Source organism: Solea solea, chromosome 11 (genome assembly GCF_958295425.1).
Source record: "Solea solea chromosome 11, fSolSol10.1, whole genome shotgun sequence".
Taxonomy (NCBI): Eukaryota; Metazoa; Chordata; class Actinopteri; order Pleuronectiformes; family Soleidae; genus Solea; species Solea solea.
The window spans coordinates 24,672,827-24,689,646 of NC_081144.1; the positions used below are offsets into that span (position 1 = coordinate 24,672,827).

A 16,820-nucleotide genomic window follows, 5' to 3' on the forward strand; every position below is an offset into this window, starting at 1 on the left:
CAATATCTTTAAGAACACGTTCACGTCTTCATCTCACTGTGAGACAGACGTTTGGAAACCACTCACTCTCCCACACCAAAGTCCACAGAGAAAATCAGTGATTTTAACATCACACACACACACACACACACACACACACTGCTGCCTCCATCACTCAGTTCAAATGTCTTATTTTGTCTCTTCAGTGTTTGAAATCCTTTGCTCAGATTGACCTCAGTGACACAAAGTGACCACACGAGGCAGCAGAGGACCACATACACATATTATTATATTGTCGCCAAAGACACAATATGATAACAGTGAGAGTCACTGCTTCATTAAAACAGTTGTTAACAGTAGATAGTGGTTATTTCAGTGGGCAGCCCCACCCACCCTCTCAATGTGAATGTTCAGATTACACACTGTGGAATAATGTGGTGTCACTGCCATCACACTGTGTGTGTGTGTGTGTGTGTAATTGGTATGTTTCAGTGCAGCTGTCTTCAGTCACTGGCATCTGTTACACCCCCAACTTAGAACACACATGTACAAGATAAAACACTGTCAGTGTGTGTGTGTTCCACATATACAGATTATAACTCCATGTCTCAGTTTGCACAGTTACAACCATCAGATTACCTCCTACAGATTAATGAATGAAACCTAATCTGCTGACTGTGTGTGTGTGGATTAAATGTTTGCTGGGTGTTTTTCTCCTTCTGTTAGCGTCCTCTTGCTGACAGTCAGATTTCTCTGTGTCTGATGGATGAATAGACTCTCTCTGTGTTTGACCTCTGACCTCAGAGCTTCCTCTGACACACTGCGTTTGACGTTGATGTCGATGTGAGGGTCAGAGTCAGAGTTTCAGAATAAAAGCCTCAGTGCAGCGCAAGACACAAAACGACTGTTCCTCACAAAGACACTGAAGTAACCATTCATCCTTCAAGGACGAGTCTGTGTGTGTGTCTCTGTGTGTGAGCGTGTGTCTGTGTGTGTATGTATCTGTGTGTGTGTGTGTCTGTGTCTGCGTGTGTGTGTCTGTGTGTGTGTGTCTCTGTGTCTGCGTGTGTGTGTGTGTGTGTATGTATCTGTGTGTGTGTGTGTATGTATCTGTGTGTGTGTGTGTGTGTGTATCTATCTGTGTGTGTGTCTCTGTGTCTGTGTGTGTGTGTGTGTATCTATCTGTGTGTGTGTCTCTGTGTCTGTGTGTGTGTGTGTGTATGTATCTATGTGTGTGTGTGTATCTATCTGTGTGTGTGTCTCTGTGTCTGTGTGTGTGCGTGTGTGTGTGTGCGTGCGTGTGTGTGTGTGTGTGTATGAGATAGAATCTGACCATGACGTCTCTGACGTTGATAAAAATGTATAAAATGTTAAACTGTTGACATTTAAACAGTCATTGTTTCTTTGTTGTCTCCTCAGTTTTTGTGTGTTTACTGTAGTTTTTACTGTTGTAGTTGTGTGTCTGGTTGTGTTGACTGTAGTCGTTGTTGTCGTGTGATCAGTGTTAGCGTTGTTAACAGCACAGGTGAAGGACAGACTGCTGAGTCTATAGATGATCAATCAAAGTGTGCAGTGATTGATTATCTGCTCGTTAACTGCAGCCGACAAACAGGAAGTCATTCATTACCTGACCTCACTGTCGGCCTTGACCACAGATGGTGGATGAGCAGAATTAAACTGTGGAGAGTGGGCGGAGTCAGCAGAACAGCTGGACTTTAATGTGTGTGTGTGTGTGTGGGGGGGGGGGGGGGGGGGGGGGAATTGCCCTGAATCTGTCATGTGATCATATCTGTGATGATTAATATTCCTTGTGCAGGTGTTTGAATGGTGCTGAAGGGGGCGGAGTCCAGTTTGATTGACGTTTGTGTGTGTGTGTGTGTGTATCTGCAGGAACCGTCCTCCTGATGAAGAAGGCTCCTCTTCCTCTTCCTCCTCTTCCTCCTCGCAGACACAGCAGGTCAGTGACGCTGAGTCAGCAACTGACCTCACACACAGCTGTCACATGATGATGTCATGACAATGTCATCAGTAAAGTTGAAATGAGGTGGACTGTGTGTGTGTGTGTGTGTGTGTGTGTGTGTGTGTATGTGTGAGACCTTGTCAGGAGCAGTAGTCCACATGGAGACCAAAACCTGGTCCTAATGAGACAGAACCTCAGAAGGATTTGAATTGTAGTCATAGTCCAGGTTAGGGTTGGTCATTAACTGGTTATAGTTAGACTAATACTTTGTTTGTGTGTGTGGGTTAGGGTTAGTCATTAACTGGTTAGTCCAGGTTAGGGTTAGTCATTAACTGGTTAGTCCAGGTTAGGGTTAGTCATTAACTGGTTATAGTTGGACTAAGTGTGTCACATGACTCCTCTGCTTCTGTTAGTTCTCATTAAATGAAAATGATAAACGTGATCACATGAATCATGTGACTGAACCACAGAATTAACACGTTCATCACCATGAGATGATTTAAAGTGTTTCATCTGTGTTGTTTTCTTTCTTTGACTCTTTGACACGTTGAGGCGTGAAAATGCCGCAATCGTCTCCATCACATGTTTCCTCCCAATTACTGAGCGTCAACTTTAACCTCCGCCCCTCCCCCTCCACCCATCTCTCCGCCTGGTTGGTTTGTCTCTCTCTGACACTCCCCCCTCCCCTCACCCTCCTCACCCCCCCCCTCCTCCTTTAAAGCCTCTTCACTCGTCCTTCATCTTTTGTTTCTGTTGAAAGCTTTACACACCTGATAAACACACACACACACACACACCCTGAAATACTGTATAAAACATATATAATATAATGTGACATAATGTAAAGTGATATAATTTAATGTAATATTATATCAAATATAATAATTAAAGTTGCTGTGTGTCAGTTTGTGATGTCAGATTATAATCTGTGGTGAGACGTTTCAGATTAACACGTCTAATCCGGTTACTGTTATGAACTAAAGCGGATCCAGGATTGAACCCTAAGGAACTCATGTGTCGTTCCCATAGTTACTGATTTAAATAAAGGCTGTAGACTGTACAGCCTTTATTTAAATCAGTCACATGATCACAGGGAACAGTTTGGATTAGGACTGAGCAATAATTCAAAAAAATCTTTTTATATTATCAGGATATAAATCACAAGAATATTTCTACGTGTCTTATAAATAATGTGTGTATTTACATGATCTTAAAATACACTTATTATCACCTTTCATTTCAGATAAAACCCACTTTATTCTTTACATGAGTAGTTATTTCCGGTGTTACAAACAATCACACTGACTATAAATGTGGTCAAATTCTGCTATAACACAAATAATTAGGCTTAATTTGAAGATGTGACATTTTTGAATATAATTTTGTCGATTTCATGTATGTTTTGAATTAATATATATATATATTTAATATTTAGTGTCTTTGACACATTTTAAATACAGCAAATATGATGATTATCAAAGCAACAACATTTTCAAACCTAATAAATATATATTATAAATATTACTGACTGATCCATTTAGTGTTTTATCATTTAATTTTCACACAAAAAAGAGGGAAAAATCACTAAAAAGTTCAATTTATGTCTGCGTGTGTGCGTGTGTGTGTTACTTGAACTTATCGACCTGTTCTATTGTTTCCCTGTGGATGGAGGCGGAGTCAAGCCCTGAGGGGGCGTGTCATGTGTAAATGTATCCAGATTTAAATAGAACGTCCCTCGCTAACATGTCCAGGTGGTGGACATGTTGGACACGTTAACCAGGTCCAGGTCTCACGTCTGAGGAGCGACGGCCTGTGATTGGTCGGTATCGTCTTAATGCAGAAACATTAAATCACATCACAGAAACAATATATATGTCTGCTGGTCCACCAGCTGTCCACACACACACACACACACACACACACACACACACACACACACACACGTTTAGACCTCAGGCTGTGTGTGTGTGTGTTTGATTGATGTGTGTGTGTGCAGTGGTCCATGTGACCCCTGTGTGTGTGTGTGTGTGTGTGTGTGTGTGTGTGTAATTAATATTACATGAGGCTCCTGATGAGAGGTGGACAAACACTCCCAGCTGAGCTCTGACACACACACACACTCATGTTTTATGCGCAGTGTGTTGTGTCACAGATAAGATGATGATAAAAAAACACACACACACACACACATTAAAGTTTCTGTGGTTGCTATGACAACCAGAACACTTAACAACCCTCACCTGCTGTGACCTGTCAGCTGTGAACCAATCACATCACACAACAGCTCACCTGGACACACACATTCACAGGTCTGCTTCTTCTTTGTGTGTGTGTATAAACGCTTTGCTGATGCTGTTTCCCATCATGCACTGGGCTCACAGTGGGATCAGTGAAGGTCCCAGAGCAGCAGCTGATGGAGGAGAATCAAAGCAGCTGAGGGACGATGTTCTCCGCCCGCCTGAAGCTGCTGCTGCTGCTGCAGCTGCTGGTCCGGGTTCCAGACTGAAGGTCCCACAGCAGGCTCCTCCCACTCTTCATGTCTCTGAGACTCTGGACCAAACTTGCCTTCATCATCTCCTTCTTTTGGTCATTAACAGCTCATGACTAAAGCTGAGGGTCAGGATGTGGATCAACCACAGAACCAGTCCTTCCTGATTCATTTGGACAAGACCCTGAGACACTTGGACCAGCATTCGCAACAGACCTCAGACTTAGAGGTGCTGCTTCTTCTCCCACTGACCCTGCTGCTTCTTCTCCCACAGTGAGAGCTGGCCTTCAGGGTTCATCTGCAAACAAAAGGGACCACTGAACCTGACGCCAAGAACGTTCCGAACAGAACTGCTGACAAAAGGTCCAACACCAGCCTGGGAACAGGTCTGACTCACAGACCAGACTCTGACCCATGACCTGCAGCAGAGAAGCCCTTCCCACAGGAGAACTTCTAGCAAGTGCAGAGGGTGATGAATCAGGACTGCCTGACCAGGACCTGCAACATCACATGAGACCCCGCCCACTGCTGGACTCTTCACATGGCTGACCAGCAAACATCAGTCATCAGATCCTTCAACTCTGACTAACCCTTCAAAACAATCAATCAATCGATCAAGCAATCAATCAATCACTCAGATGTGGACTAGTTTCTCGTGAGGGTCCAGGTCTAGGTTCTCCTCAGCAGTTGAGACCATCACATGGATCTGTAACAGTTTAATTGCAGTTATTGTTGCTGTTTCATGTTCAGTGAGAACCATTTGGAAACAGCTGTTAAACACCAGTGATTCTCTCTCTCTCTCTCTCTCTCTAACTTCACGCCTGAAACCTCTGATTAAATATTAATGAGACTGACTCCGCCCACCACCATGTGTGTGAGTGAGCAGCAAAACCCCGCCCCCCTCAATTCCCACTGAGCCCCTCTCCCTCTCTCTCTCTGTGTTTATGTGAATGTCTCTCGCCCCTCTCTCTCTCAGAACAATGTGTCGTTCACAATAATGGGATTACAGCCGGCTGCTCGCTCGCCCCTCTCTCTCTCTCTGTCTCTGTGTCAGTAGTCGTTCGGCCCTCTCGATCGCCCAGTCTGCAGTCTCACTTTTTGTCCTCAGTGTTTTGGAAATATGAAAGAAAGACGAGCTGTTTCCTGAAGTAAGTGACTGTCTGTCTCTCTCTCTCTCTCTCTCTCTCTCTCTCTCTCTCTCTCTATCTCTCTCTATCTATCTATCCCTCCCTCTCTCGCTCTCTCTCTGTCACCAGACTTTGGTTGACAGCTGACTGCTTAATTGTGCTGTGATTAATTAGTAGAAGAAGACTCTAGACTAGGTGCCTGGTGAACGGCCAGAGGGAGTGAGTTCCAGAGGGTTGGAGCAGCGACACTGAAAGCCCTGTTGCCAAAGCTTTGCCTGCAGGTCCGGGGAACGGAGAGGAGACCGAGGTCAGCAGACCGCAGGTTCCGGGTGGGACGGTGCACACGGAGGATGTCGGAGAGATAGTGTGGAGCGAGTGAATGGAGAGACTTGTAGCAAAGGAGGAGAAGCTTGAAGGTGATCCGGAACTTAACGGGGAGCCAGTACAGTTGTTTCAGTGTGGGGGGGATGTGTTGCCAATGTTTGGTCTGAGTGAGAACCCTAGCAGCAGAGTTCTGGACATGTTGGAGCCTATCCAGGGTTTCTTCGGGAACCCAAACAGGACGGCATTGCAGTAGTCCAGGTGTGATGTGATGAAAGAATGGATGAGGGTCTCAGCGACAGAGTCAGTGAGCGATGGCCGGAGTCGGGAGATATTTTTGAGGTGGAAAAATGCAGATTTTGTGACAGTTTTGATGTGTGTGTCGAATGATAGAGTAGAGTCTAGAATGACACCCAGGATGAACCTCTGTGGACAGTGAAGTGGTGTTGTCGTCAACAGAGAGGACCAGCTCTCCCACCTTGTTAAGGTGCTTTGGATACTTTGGACCAACCACAATCAACTCTGTCTTCCGGCTGTTTAGTTGGAGCAGGTTAGAGGTCAACCAAGATTTAATTTCCTGTAAACAGTTGATGAGTGATTGTGAAAGGAGCTGAGTGGTTGGAGATGTGCTGAGGTACAGTTGAGTATCATCAGCATAGCAGTGGAAGTTAAGACCATGGTGGCAAATAATCTGTCCGAGCGGGAGCATGTATATGGAGAAAAGGAGAGGGCCGAGACAGAACCTTGTGGAACACCGTGGTTGACTGGGGCGGGGCGGGGCGGGGCGGGAGCATGAACCATGAATGGAGACAAACTGTTTCCTGTCGGAGAGGTAGGAGTGGAACCAGGACAGAGCAGTACCGTTGAGTCCAAGGTGAGTGGAAAGGCACTTCAGCAGAATAGAGTGGGAAACAGTGTCGAAGGCTGTGGTGAGATCCAGCAAGACCAGGATGTTGATGCAACCAGAGTCGGCAGCCATCATAAGATCATTAATGATCTTAACCAGGACAGTTTCGGTGCTATGGTGGGTCCTGTAGGGAGATTGGAATGTTTCGTAGAGCTCATTGTTGAACATGTGATGATGGAGCTGGGCAGCAACTACTCTTTCAAGAATCTTCCTGAGAAACGGGAGGTTGGAGAGGCTGGCAGGGTCTAACCCTGCTCTTTTCAGGATGGGGGTAACAGAGGCAGTTTTCAGGCTGATGGGTACAGTACTGAATTGGAGAGATGAATTAACCATGTCTCGAATGTGGCAGCAGACGGAGGGAAGGCAAGCTTTGACCAAAGCCTGGGGCATAGGGTCACGAGAGCATGTGGAGGCCTTCGCCTTGGTGACCAACTCAGCAATATATGTGGTGTCAACTGGATTTAGGGAGGAAAGGAAAGGAGAAGAGACAGAGGAAGTTACATCCTGGGACAGAGACACCCAGGAGGTAGAGGGAGATGATTGTAGTTGCTGGTGGACAGACTCAACCTTAGCCTGAAAAAAGTCCTGGAACTTGAAGCAAGTCTGGTCCGAGTCAGCAGGGTGGTGGGGGGCAGTACAGGGGGAAAGCAGTCTGGTGATGGTGGAGAATAATGCCCTGGGGTGGTTTTGCTGGGACCTGACAACAGTAGAGTAGTAGTCAGTCCTAGCCAGGGAGAGAGCATTCTTGTAGGAGCTGACACAGTCTTTGAAAGCCAGCCGGTGGACAGTGAGGCCAGTTTTTCTGTAAAGGCTCTCTATGTAAAGCCTCTTCCATGAAACAGTGGCTTTCATGGAACGAAGTTCAGTGGTGAACCAAGGTGCAGGACGAGTGAAAGAAATAGTCAGGACTTTCAAAGGGGCAAGGGTCCAGGCTGCAGGATAAGGCCGCATAGTAGCAGGCGACCATGTCCTCAAGCGTGGAGGAAATGGAGGAATCTGAGTCCAAGTGTTCGTCAATCAGACTGGACAATGCCGGTGTACTGACAGCCTTGATATTCCTGTAATGGTAATGGTTCGCCTGGGTCACTGCCTAGGCACGTGAGCAGGAACACTGAAGGGGATTGCATGATGGTCAGAAACAGCTAGGTCCGTTCACTGAAGGTTGTGAGAAGGAAGCAAACCAGATCAAGTGTGTGACCCTTGCTGTGGGTGGGACCCTGTACATGCTGCACAAAGTTGAAGCATCCAGTAGTGACAGAAACTCGGAGGCAAATTTGCAGTTGCCGGAGTCGAGATGAATGTTAAAGTACCCCAGCAAGAGTGTGAATGTGGACATAGCACAGACAGGTGTAAGGAGCTCAGATAGTTCAGACAAAAAACGTGCCGGGAGCTTTATGAGGACAGTCTGCAGCTGAGAACTGCCAGCCAGTGAGAACACTCTCAAATGTGGTGGTAATAGGCATGGAGACCCCTTTAATCTGGATGTTGGCACGGTGGATAACAGCCAGTCCCCCAGCGCCACCACCAGTGCGAGGCTTCTGTAGGTAAACATAGCCTGGAGGAGGGGCTTGATTTAATGCAAAAAAAGTCTCTGTCAAACTGGTTGTTTCACTGATTGTTTCACTGGTTGTTTCACTGGTTGTTGAAGTGTTTTTGTCTGATTTCAGTTACAGTGTAAAGTAGAATGAATGAAACTGATCCCTGAGACTGTCAGAAACACAATCTTCCTCCTCCGTCTCGCCCAGATTCATAAAAACATGGTCAAGCTGCTTCATCTTTATGAGCCACAGAGACAGGGCGGAGCCTCAGACAGCAGAGCTGACAAACACTCACCTTAGTTTTAATAAAGCTGCACCTCCTCCTTCTCCTCCTCCTCCTCCTCCTCTTCTTCTCTGATGCAGTGAAATCCTCCGTGTCTGATGTTTTGTCTTTAAAATGGCGGAGTGTATTTTATTATCTCAGTGACGGCGTTCACAGTTCCACTTCCTGTTTGATGTTTTATTGTCTCTATGTCTCTGCCCAACTGTTGTCTCAGTGTCTTTGTTGCCATGACAGCCAAACATGTGATTGCATGAGTGTTGTTGGTCTTCAGTTAAGTCTCCGTTCAGGACTCAAACACCCAGAATCCATTTCAGCAGTGAAACAAAGTAGATCAGACCCCGCCCCCACTGAATCTAACAGACTAGGGGTCATAGGTCGATAGGAATGAGCAGCTGGTCCTAAATGGTGGATGATATTTGAGGTGTGTGTGTGTAACTGGTTAAGTTTAGGACTTAGATTTGAATTGTGGTTAAGGTTAGTGATAGGACTTTGTTTAGTGTGTGTGTGTGTGTGTGTGTGTTATATCTGCCTCAGTAAAAACAGCAGCAGCTCTTTGTCTCTGCTTCTGATCTGATGTGAAAGGAGCTAATTCCTCTTTTGAACAGCAGCTATTCCTGCGTCAGTCTTTAATCTGGATTAAATCAGCTTGTATGGACATATCATGTAAGCATGCTGATCAGATTCAGGAGAAACCCAGATTAAGACGAACAAAAGCTTAAAAATATCAAAAATTCAGAGGCGGATACTGTGATTTTAAATCATATAGCCAAACATCAGCCAATCTACGTCAGTTTAAGTCGACGATATCTACGTTACATGTTCACGTCTTTATCTCACTGTTAAACAGACTTTTCCAACAGGAAACTGAAGTTTTTTTAAACCACTCGCTCTCACGTCACAACATGCAGGAGTTGTTGATCCACTGCTGCCTCCATCACTCAGTTCAAATGTCATATTTTGTTAATTTGGCATTAAAAATCCTTTGTTCAGATTAACCTCAGTGACACAAAATGACCACACGAGGCAGCAGAGGACCAGCAGCTCCTGTGTCCCTGCGAGTTAAAATCACTGATTTTCTCTATGAGGTTTGGTGTGGGAGAGTGAGTGGTTTACAAACGTCAGTTTCCTGTTGGAAAAGTCTGTCTAACAGTGAGATGAAGGCGTGAACATGTGACTTCGATATCGTAGACTCAGATTTAACTACACACGTCTTCTGTTAACGATCCCTTTAATCTCACCTGCTGTTGTGAAAGTTAACGTCTCTGCTTTTTTTTCTCTCTCGTTAAAAAATCTCGTTCTTTTCTGAAGTCGACTCTCTCACTGCAGGGCGATCAAACTGAATACTGATGACTGTATGAAATATTACACACACACACCACAGTGTGATGGAATTAGCATCAATATCATTAACGCCCATCACCTCTCTGCTTGTTCACACACACACACATCTGTCAGCACAGTGTGTGTGTGTGTGTGTGTGTGTGTGTGTGTGTGTGTGTGTGTGTGAATATTTAATCACTACAACCTCCTCTTCAATTATGAGTGTGTAAGTGTAACCACACACACACACCTCACTGTACCAAACAAACACACACATACACACACAGAGTCTGGTTTCCATGACTTCAGAGGACATTACATTGACTTACATTCATTTCTAACCTTAACCTTAACTACCACTGACCTAATCTTAACTAATGTTAACTACTACTGACCTAACCTTAACTGACCTTAACTACCACTGACATAACCTTAACCAATCTTAACTACTACTTACCTATCCTTAACTAATCTTAACTACCACTGACCTAACCTTAACCTTAACTACTACTGACCTAACCTTAACTACTACTGACCTTACCTTAACTAACCTTAACTATTACTGACCTAACCTTATCCTAACCACACAACATGTCTTCACGTTAAAATGTAATAACTTACATTATGAAGATTTATGTCCCCACAACATGAGTAATACTTCGAACACACACACATATACACACACACACACACACACACACACACACCCTCATAGACATTTCTCTTACCCTAACAATAACCATCACAGTTATGTTCCTAACCCTAAAACCAGGTCTTAACCCTGAAAAAAACCCTTTAAATATGTGAGGGCAAGACTAAATGTCCCCACAAGTATGGGTTTGTATGTTTTCTGGACCTCACAACGATATAAATACAGTCACACACACACACACACACACACATGTTCAGGTGTGAACAGGTGAACTCTGACTGTGTTTGTGTGTAAACAGCTCCTGACTTCCTGTGGTTACAGTGATGATGATGATGACGAAGGTGTGTGTACAGTCGCACACACACACATTCCCAGTAGGATTTAAACTGTGTGTGTGTGTGTGTTTCATGGTTGTCACACACACACACAGGATGATTTCAAACTGTCCTCGTTCCTCTGAAGAAAATTCATGAGCTCACTGTGTGTGTGTGTGCGTGCGTATGTGTGTGTGTGTGCGTGCGTATGTGTGTGTGTGTACGAAACAAAGACAAAGAAACTCCATACTGCCGTGTTTTCTTTTGAAGAAGATGTTTGTCAGATAAAACAGTCCAGACGTGCGTGCGTACAAACAAGAAGTAGATTCTCAGAGTTTCAGAAAATTCTGCTCATGAGAAAGAACAATAGTGAGTCAGTTCACACGGGTCCCAAACCAGTTTCAAATGTGTTGAATCAGCATTCAGTCTCAGGTCACACATGACACATGATTTTTATCAGCTTTTGATCCAAATTCCTGCATCAAAGCCGTGAATGCTTTTAGCTGATGTTGTGTTTTATGTGATTAATGATCTTATAAAGTTCCTGCTTCTCGTCAGTCATCAGGTTCAGAGTGTGACTGTTACAGCTGCTTTCAAACGTCCAGACTGGGCTGTGATCGTTTTCTTGACCTCTCTCTCTCTCCATTCATTTCTATGAAAAGATTCTTTGCCGTTTTTTTTTTTTGCAGTTTTTGTTGCCATGGAAACTCGAGCACAAACCGCATGTTTTGATTTAGGACGCGTCGACGGACAAGTTTCATGGCTACAGGACGTTTGTTTACTGATGTGAACGTGTTTGTCCGAGAGAAGTTATACACACAGGTGATGTCTGCGTGTTGACCTGAGTCCAGGTCCAGACCTGAGTGAGTATTCCTGTGGTCAGTGTTCTGTGGATCTGAAATTCCTCAAAACACAGAGAAAGTAGGACAAAGTCCACACACACACACACACACAGAGGAAACAAAGAGAGGAAACACGCACACACAGCTGTTGTGTTTTCTCTTTGAAGACTGAGTGAGAGAGTCAGCAGCAAACCACAGAGATGGTGTGTGTGTGTGTGCCTGAGGTAAGACAGCCTGTAATCATCACCTCCATGAGTTGAAAGCAGTCTGTCCTTCATTTGCATACGAGGGAAGGGGGGTCGAGCGAGGAGAGGTCCAATGAGAAAATTAAAAAGAGAGAGAGTGAGAGGGAGGAGGTGAAGAACAAACTGCAGCGTTTACTAAAGCAAACTGCAGACACCTGGTTACCATGGTTACCTGCTGCAGGTTCACACACACACACAGGACAGACAATCACAGTGCTTACAGAGAGATGACCTGTAAGGGGGCGGGGTCAAACAGGTACATGGTCATCTGTCCGTCTCACTCACCCACACACACACACTGTGGGTGTGGTTCATTCGTTCACTGAATCATTCCAGTTTGAAGAAGAAACTACTGTATACTGTACATGAGAGTGAGGGGGGAGCAAGGGAGGAGGGGGGGGGAGGGGGGGCGGGGAGGTCTGGTGTGAAGATCAAACATGAATTTTATTTTCTCATTTTCCGTCTCTGAGTTTTTAACGCTCCATCGCCTCCAGCTGTCTCTCTCTCTCTCTCTCTCTTGCTCGTCCTTTTTCTAACCTCTCTCTCTTTCTTCAAACTTTAACTCATCTACATTCTGACAACTCTCTCTCTCTCTCTCTCTCTCTCTCTCTCTAGCTGTATGAATAATAGATGAACCCCCCCCCCCCTGCAGGAAGTTATTACCATACACACTGAGGATGTTCACTATTTCCATGGAGGTGTGTGTGTGTGCGTGTGTGTCTCGAGGCCTCTCTAGCTGTTTCCCAAAATGCATTGGGGCAAGTTAAACAGCGAGTGTTCACTCACACACACACACACAGCAGGAGGGAGGGAGGGTCGAGCAAGCATGACTTACACAGCAGAGAGAGAGAGAGAGAGAGAGATGAATAGTGTTTTTGTATCAGTGTAACAAAAAAACATCAGTGTGAGTCTTTTGTTCAGAGTGTGATGGTTAGAGCTCCACCTGCAGGCTGATCTGCTCACTGCAGCCATGTGCACAAGAACAATACAGTTGTATTTGTATGACTGAGGAACAGCACTGACCCTACTGTTCTTGTTGTTGACATTAATGGTCAGTAGTTCTGCTCCTGGTCTGGAGGTGGGTTCAGATCAGAACCCTGTGGTCAGTAGTTCTCCAGGTCCTGGTCTGGAGGTGGGTCCAGATCAGAAACCTGTGGTCAGTAGTTCTCCAGGTCCTGGTCTGGAGGTGGGTCCAGATCAGAACCCCATGGTCCTCCTCTCTGAAGGTCCTTTCCCTGACCAGGAAGTGATGAAGCAGCAGAATGAAGATGCTTCACTCTGTTGTAAAAAAAAACTAAACAACCCACTAGAGGTTTGAGTCCTTCCACTGTGTTGCCGTGGATACGGTGTGTTGCCATGGCGACGTTACTACAGGCAACTACAGTTTGACCGTCGGATGAAAAGTGTGAATCATATTTTATTAATAACCAGAGAGAAGAAGCTGAAGGGATAGTTTTTTCACACATTCAGTCATCAGTTCATCTGATCACCACTGGAAAAGTATTGATTCTCTTTCTGGATCAAACATGTGATCAGCAGGTTCATCACTGATGTCTCACCTGTCTGAGACATCATTCTTCACTTTTTCTTCTTACAGAAGAAGAAGTAAAGAAAACCTTCAACTCTAAAAACTGTAAAAGTCCAAGAAACATTCACTGGAATTAAACAGTTTCTAAAATTAAGCTAAAACAGACTGCTGTGAAGAGTCTGACTGTTGTGAAGAGTTTGACTGTTGTGAAGAGTCTGACTGTTGTGAAGAGTCTGGCTGTTGTGAAACTGTTGTGAAAAGTCTGACTGTTGTGAAGGGTCTGGCTGTTGTGAAAAGCCTGACTGTTGTGAAGAGTTTGACTGTTGTGAAAAGTCTGACTGTTGTGAAGAGTCTGACTCTTGTGACTGTTGTGAAGAGTCTGACTGTTGTGAAGAGTTTGACTGTTGTGAGGAGTCTGACTGTTGTGAAGAGTCTGACTGTTGTGAAGAGTTTGGCTGTTGTGAAGAGTCTGACTGTTGTGAAAAGTCTGACTCTTGTGAAGAGGTTGACTGTTGTGAAGAGCCTGACTGTTGTGAAGAGTCTGACTGTTGTGAAACTGTTCTGAAAAGTATGACTGTTGTGAAAAGTCTGACTGTTGTGAAGAGTTTGACTGTTGTGAAGAGTTTGGCTGTTGTGAAGAGTCTGACTGTTGTGAGGAGTCTGGCTGTTGTGAAGAGTCTGACTGTTGTTACTGTTGTGAAGAGTCTGACTGTTGTGAAGAGTTTGACTGTTGTGAAGAGTCTGACTGTTGTGAAGAGTTTGGCTGTTGTGAAGAGTCTGACTGTTGTGAAAAGTCTGACTCTTGTGAAGAGTTTGACTGTTGTGAAGAGTCTGACTGTTGAAAAGTATGACTGTTGTGAAGAGTCTGACTGTTGTTACAGTTGTGACGAGTCTGACTGTTGTGAAGAGGTTGACTGTTGTGAAGAGGTTGACTGTTGTGAAGAGCCTGACTGTTGTGAAGAGTCTGACTGTTGTGAAACTGTTGTGAAGAGTCTGACTGTTGTGGTTTTAGGTAGAACGAGTGCTGGTTTGGTCAGAACTTTCTGGGTCAAAAGAGAACATAGTTGTGTGTCATCTGCATATGAATAAAACCTCATGTTTCCTGCAGGTAACGTGAAGATGAAATGGTAAAGGACACAGGTCTTTAATCTCTCTCTCTCTCTCTCTCTCTCTCTCTCACCTGTCACAGGTAAAGAGGAGCTGCCATGTTGGCCTCCTCCATCCCTCCATCACTCCTCTTCCTCCTCTTCTTCCCTGCCCCTCCCTCCTGCTCTGCTGATGTCACCGCGACCACTGACCCCTCCATACTAACGGTGAAGCTGGACGGCTCGCCCCTCTCTCACATGCTGCTCGACTCTGGGGCGGGGCGTCTGTATGTGGGCGGAGTTGACCACCTATACCAGTTGGCGCCGGACCTGGAGATGATGTCACACGTTAGGACCGGTCCACACTTGGACTCCCCGGACTGCCTCCCGCCAATCATCCCTAAGGACTGCCCCTCAGCCACACCCACTCACAACCACAACAAACTGCTACTGATGGAGCCCGGTCAGGGGGCGGAGCCAGGGAGTCTGATCGTCTGCGGTTCACTGTATCAGGGAATCTGTGATAAAAGGTAACAACAGTCACTCTGATGTTTAAAGGGATAGTTCAGGGTTTTTTCAGGTTGTACGACATTAACCTAATAATAACTACATCAGTTTAAATCTACGATGTCTTAAGAACATGTTCACGTCTTCATCTCACTGTTAGACAGACTTTTCCAACAGGAAACTGAAGCCTGTAAACCACTCACTCTCCCACACCAAACCCCATAGAGGAAATCAGTGATTTTAACATCACACACAAAGGAGTTGTTGGACCTCTGCTGTCTCCATCACTCAGTTCAAATGTTTTATTTTGTCACTTCAGTGTTTGAAATCCTTGGTTCAGATTTACTTCAGTAACACAAAGTGACCACACGAGGCAGCAGAGGACCAGCAGCTCCTGTGTACCCGCCAGCTAAAATGGCAGTGTGGGAGAGTGAGTGCTTTACAAACTTCAGTTTCCTGTTGGAAAAGTCTGTCTCACAGTGAGATAGACGTGAACATGTGATGTGAGATATCGTAGACTTTATGACGTGAGTCTCTTTGTCTCAGCCATGTTTCCACTGCGAGGCTGGTTCTCAGCAGCAGGGGGCACTCGCAGCTCAGTGAGCACTGAATATGTGTCAGTACCTCATACAACCACATTTGAACAAACACAAATGATCACTTTAAACATCAAAGAGCTCCATATAAAATCTGGCCCAGTGCATGGTGGGAAGCTAACTCTGGTCTTGCGTCCTCGTTGTCCTCAGGAGTCTGTCCAACATCTCTCAGTTCGTCTATCAGACATCAAACCCTGTGGACACTCAGTACGTCGCCGCCAACGACCCACGCATCTCCACCGTCGCCACGGTCGTCACCGTCGACAACAGACAGGAAGTGAACGGCGTGCTGCGCCTGATGCTGGTTGGTCGAGGTTACACCAGTAAAGGTCCCGGCGACATCCCACCGATCACCACGCGGCGTCTGTTCCCGGTGGTGCCGCCTCGCCGGGCGTTCTCTCAGGAGGAGGAGTTAGGGAAACTGGTTGTCGGGAGTTACTCAGAGTACAACAACCACTTTGTCAAGGCCTTCCTCCACGGCGACCACGCCTACTTCCTGTTCTCCAGACGCGACGTATGGCACAAGAAAGAGTACCGGACGTATGTGTCGCGGCTCTGCACCTCGGACCGCAGCTTCTACTCGTACGTGGAGGTGCCGCTGCTGTGCCGTGGCGGCTACAACCTGGCTCAGGGGGCGTGGCTGGGACACCACGGTGACGAACCGGCGCTGTTTGTCGTCATGGCGGCGGGACAGGCGTCCACTCCCGTGGCGACGAGTCGATCGGCGCTGTGCATTTATGGGATGGCGCGGCTGGACGCCATGCTGCGGCAAGCACAGGAAGTGTGTTACACAGAGGGTGGGCGGGGCCACAGCGGACAGGAAGAAGCCTACATCGAATACGCCGTGTCATCAAAGTGTCTCAAGTTACCAAAGGTAAACACACACTTGCGTGACCACGTCCTACTATGATAACACCCGAGGACACCTGCTGGTCGGAGGGAGAATTATGAAGAAAGTTACAGACAGACAGACAGACAACTTTATTAATCCCTTTGGGAGGTTCCCTCGGGGAAATTAACAAATTAGGGCGTTTCCACTCATTTAAAGGGATAGTTCACATGTTTTTAAAGTCTTTAAGTTACTAAGTTACTGCTGCTGCTATAACCTGAATGAAGTTAAAAAAACAT

General features: G+C 45.8%; 1 protein-coding gene across 6 annotated transcripts in view; it reads left to right on the plus strand.

Moving 5' to 3' along the window:
- plxnb3 (plexin B3) overlaps nt 1–16,820 on the plus strand; it is a 35,921-nt gene that overhangs the window by 4,112 nt on the left and 14,989 nt on the right. For 3 of the 6 annotated variants that reach the window (XM_058644010.1, XM_058644012.1, XM_058644011.1), the window contains 3 exons: nt 1,870–1,936; nt 14,694–15,119; nt 15,843–16,566. In XM_058644010.1, coding sequence (XP_058499993.1) covers nt 14,710–15,119; nt 15,843–16,566 — 1,134 coding nt within the window. In that variant the 5' untranslated portion in view covers nt 1,870–1,936; nt 14,694–14,709. Of the gene's footprint in view, nt 1–1,869; nt 1,937–5,369; nt 5,576–5,749; nt 5,971–14,693; nt 15,120–15,842; nt 16,567–16,820 lie in introns of those variants that run through there. The other 3 variants (XM_058644013.1, XM_058644015.1, XM_058644014.1) reach the window with 3 other exon arrangements.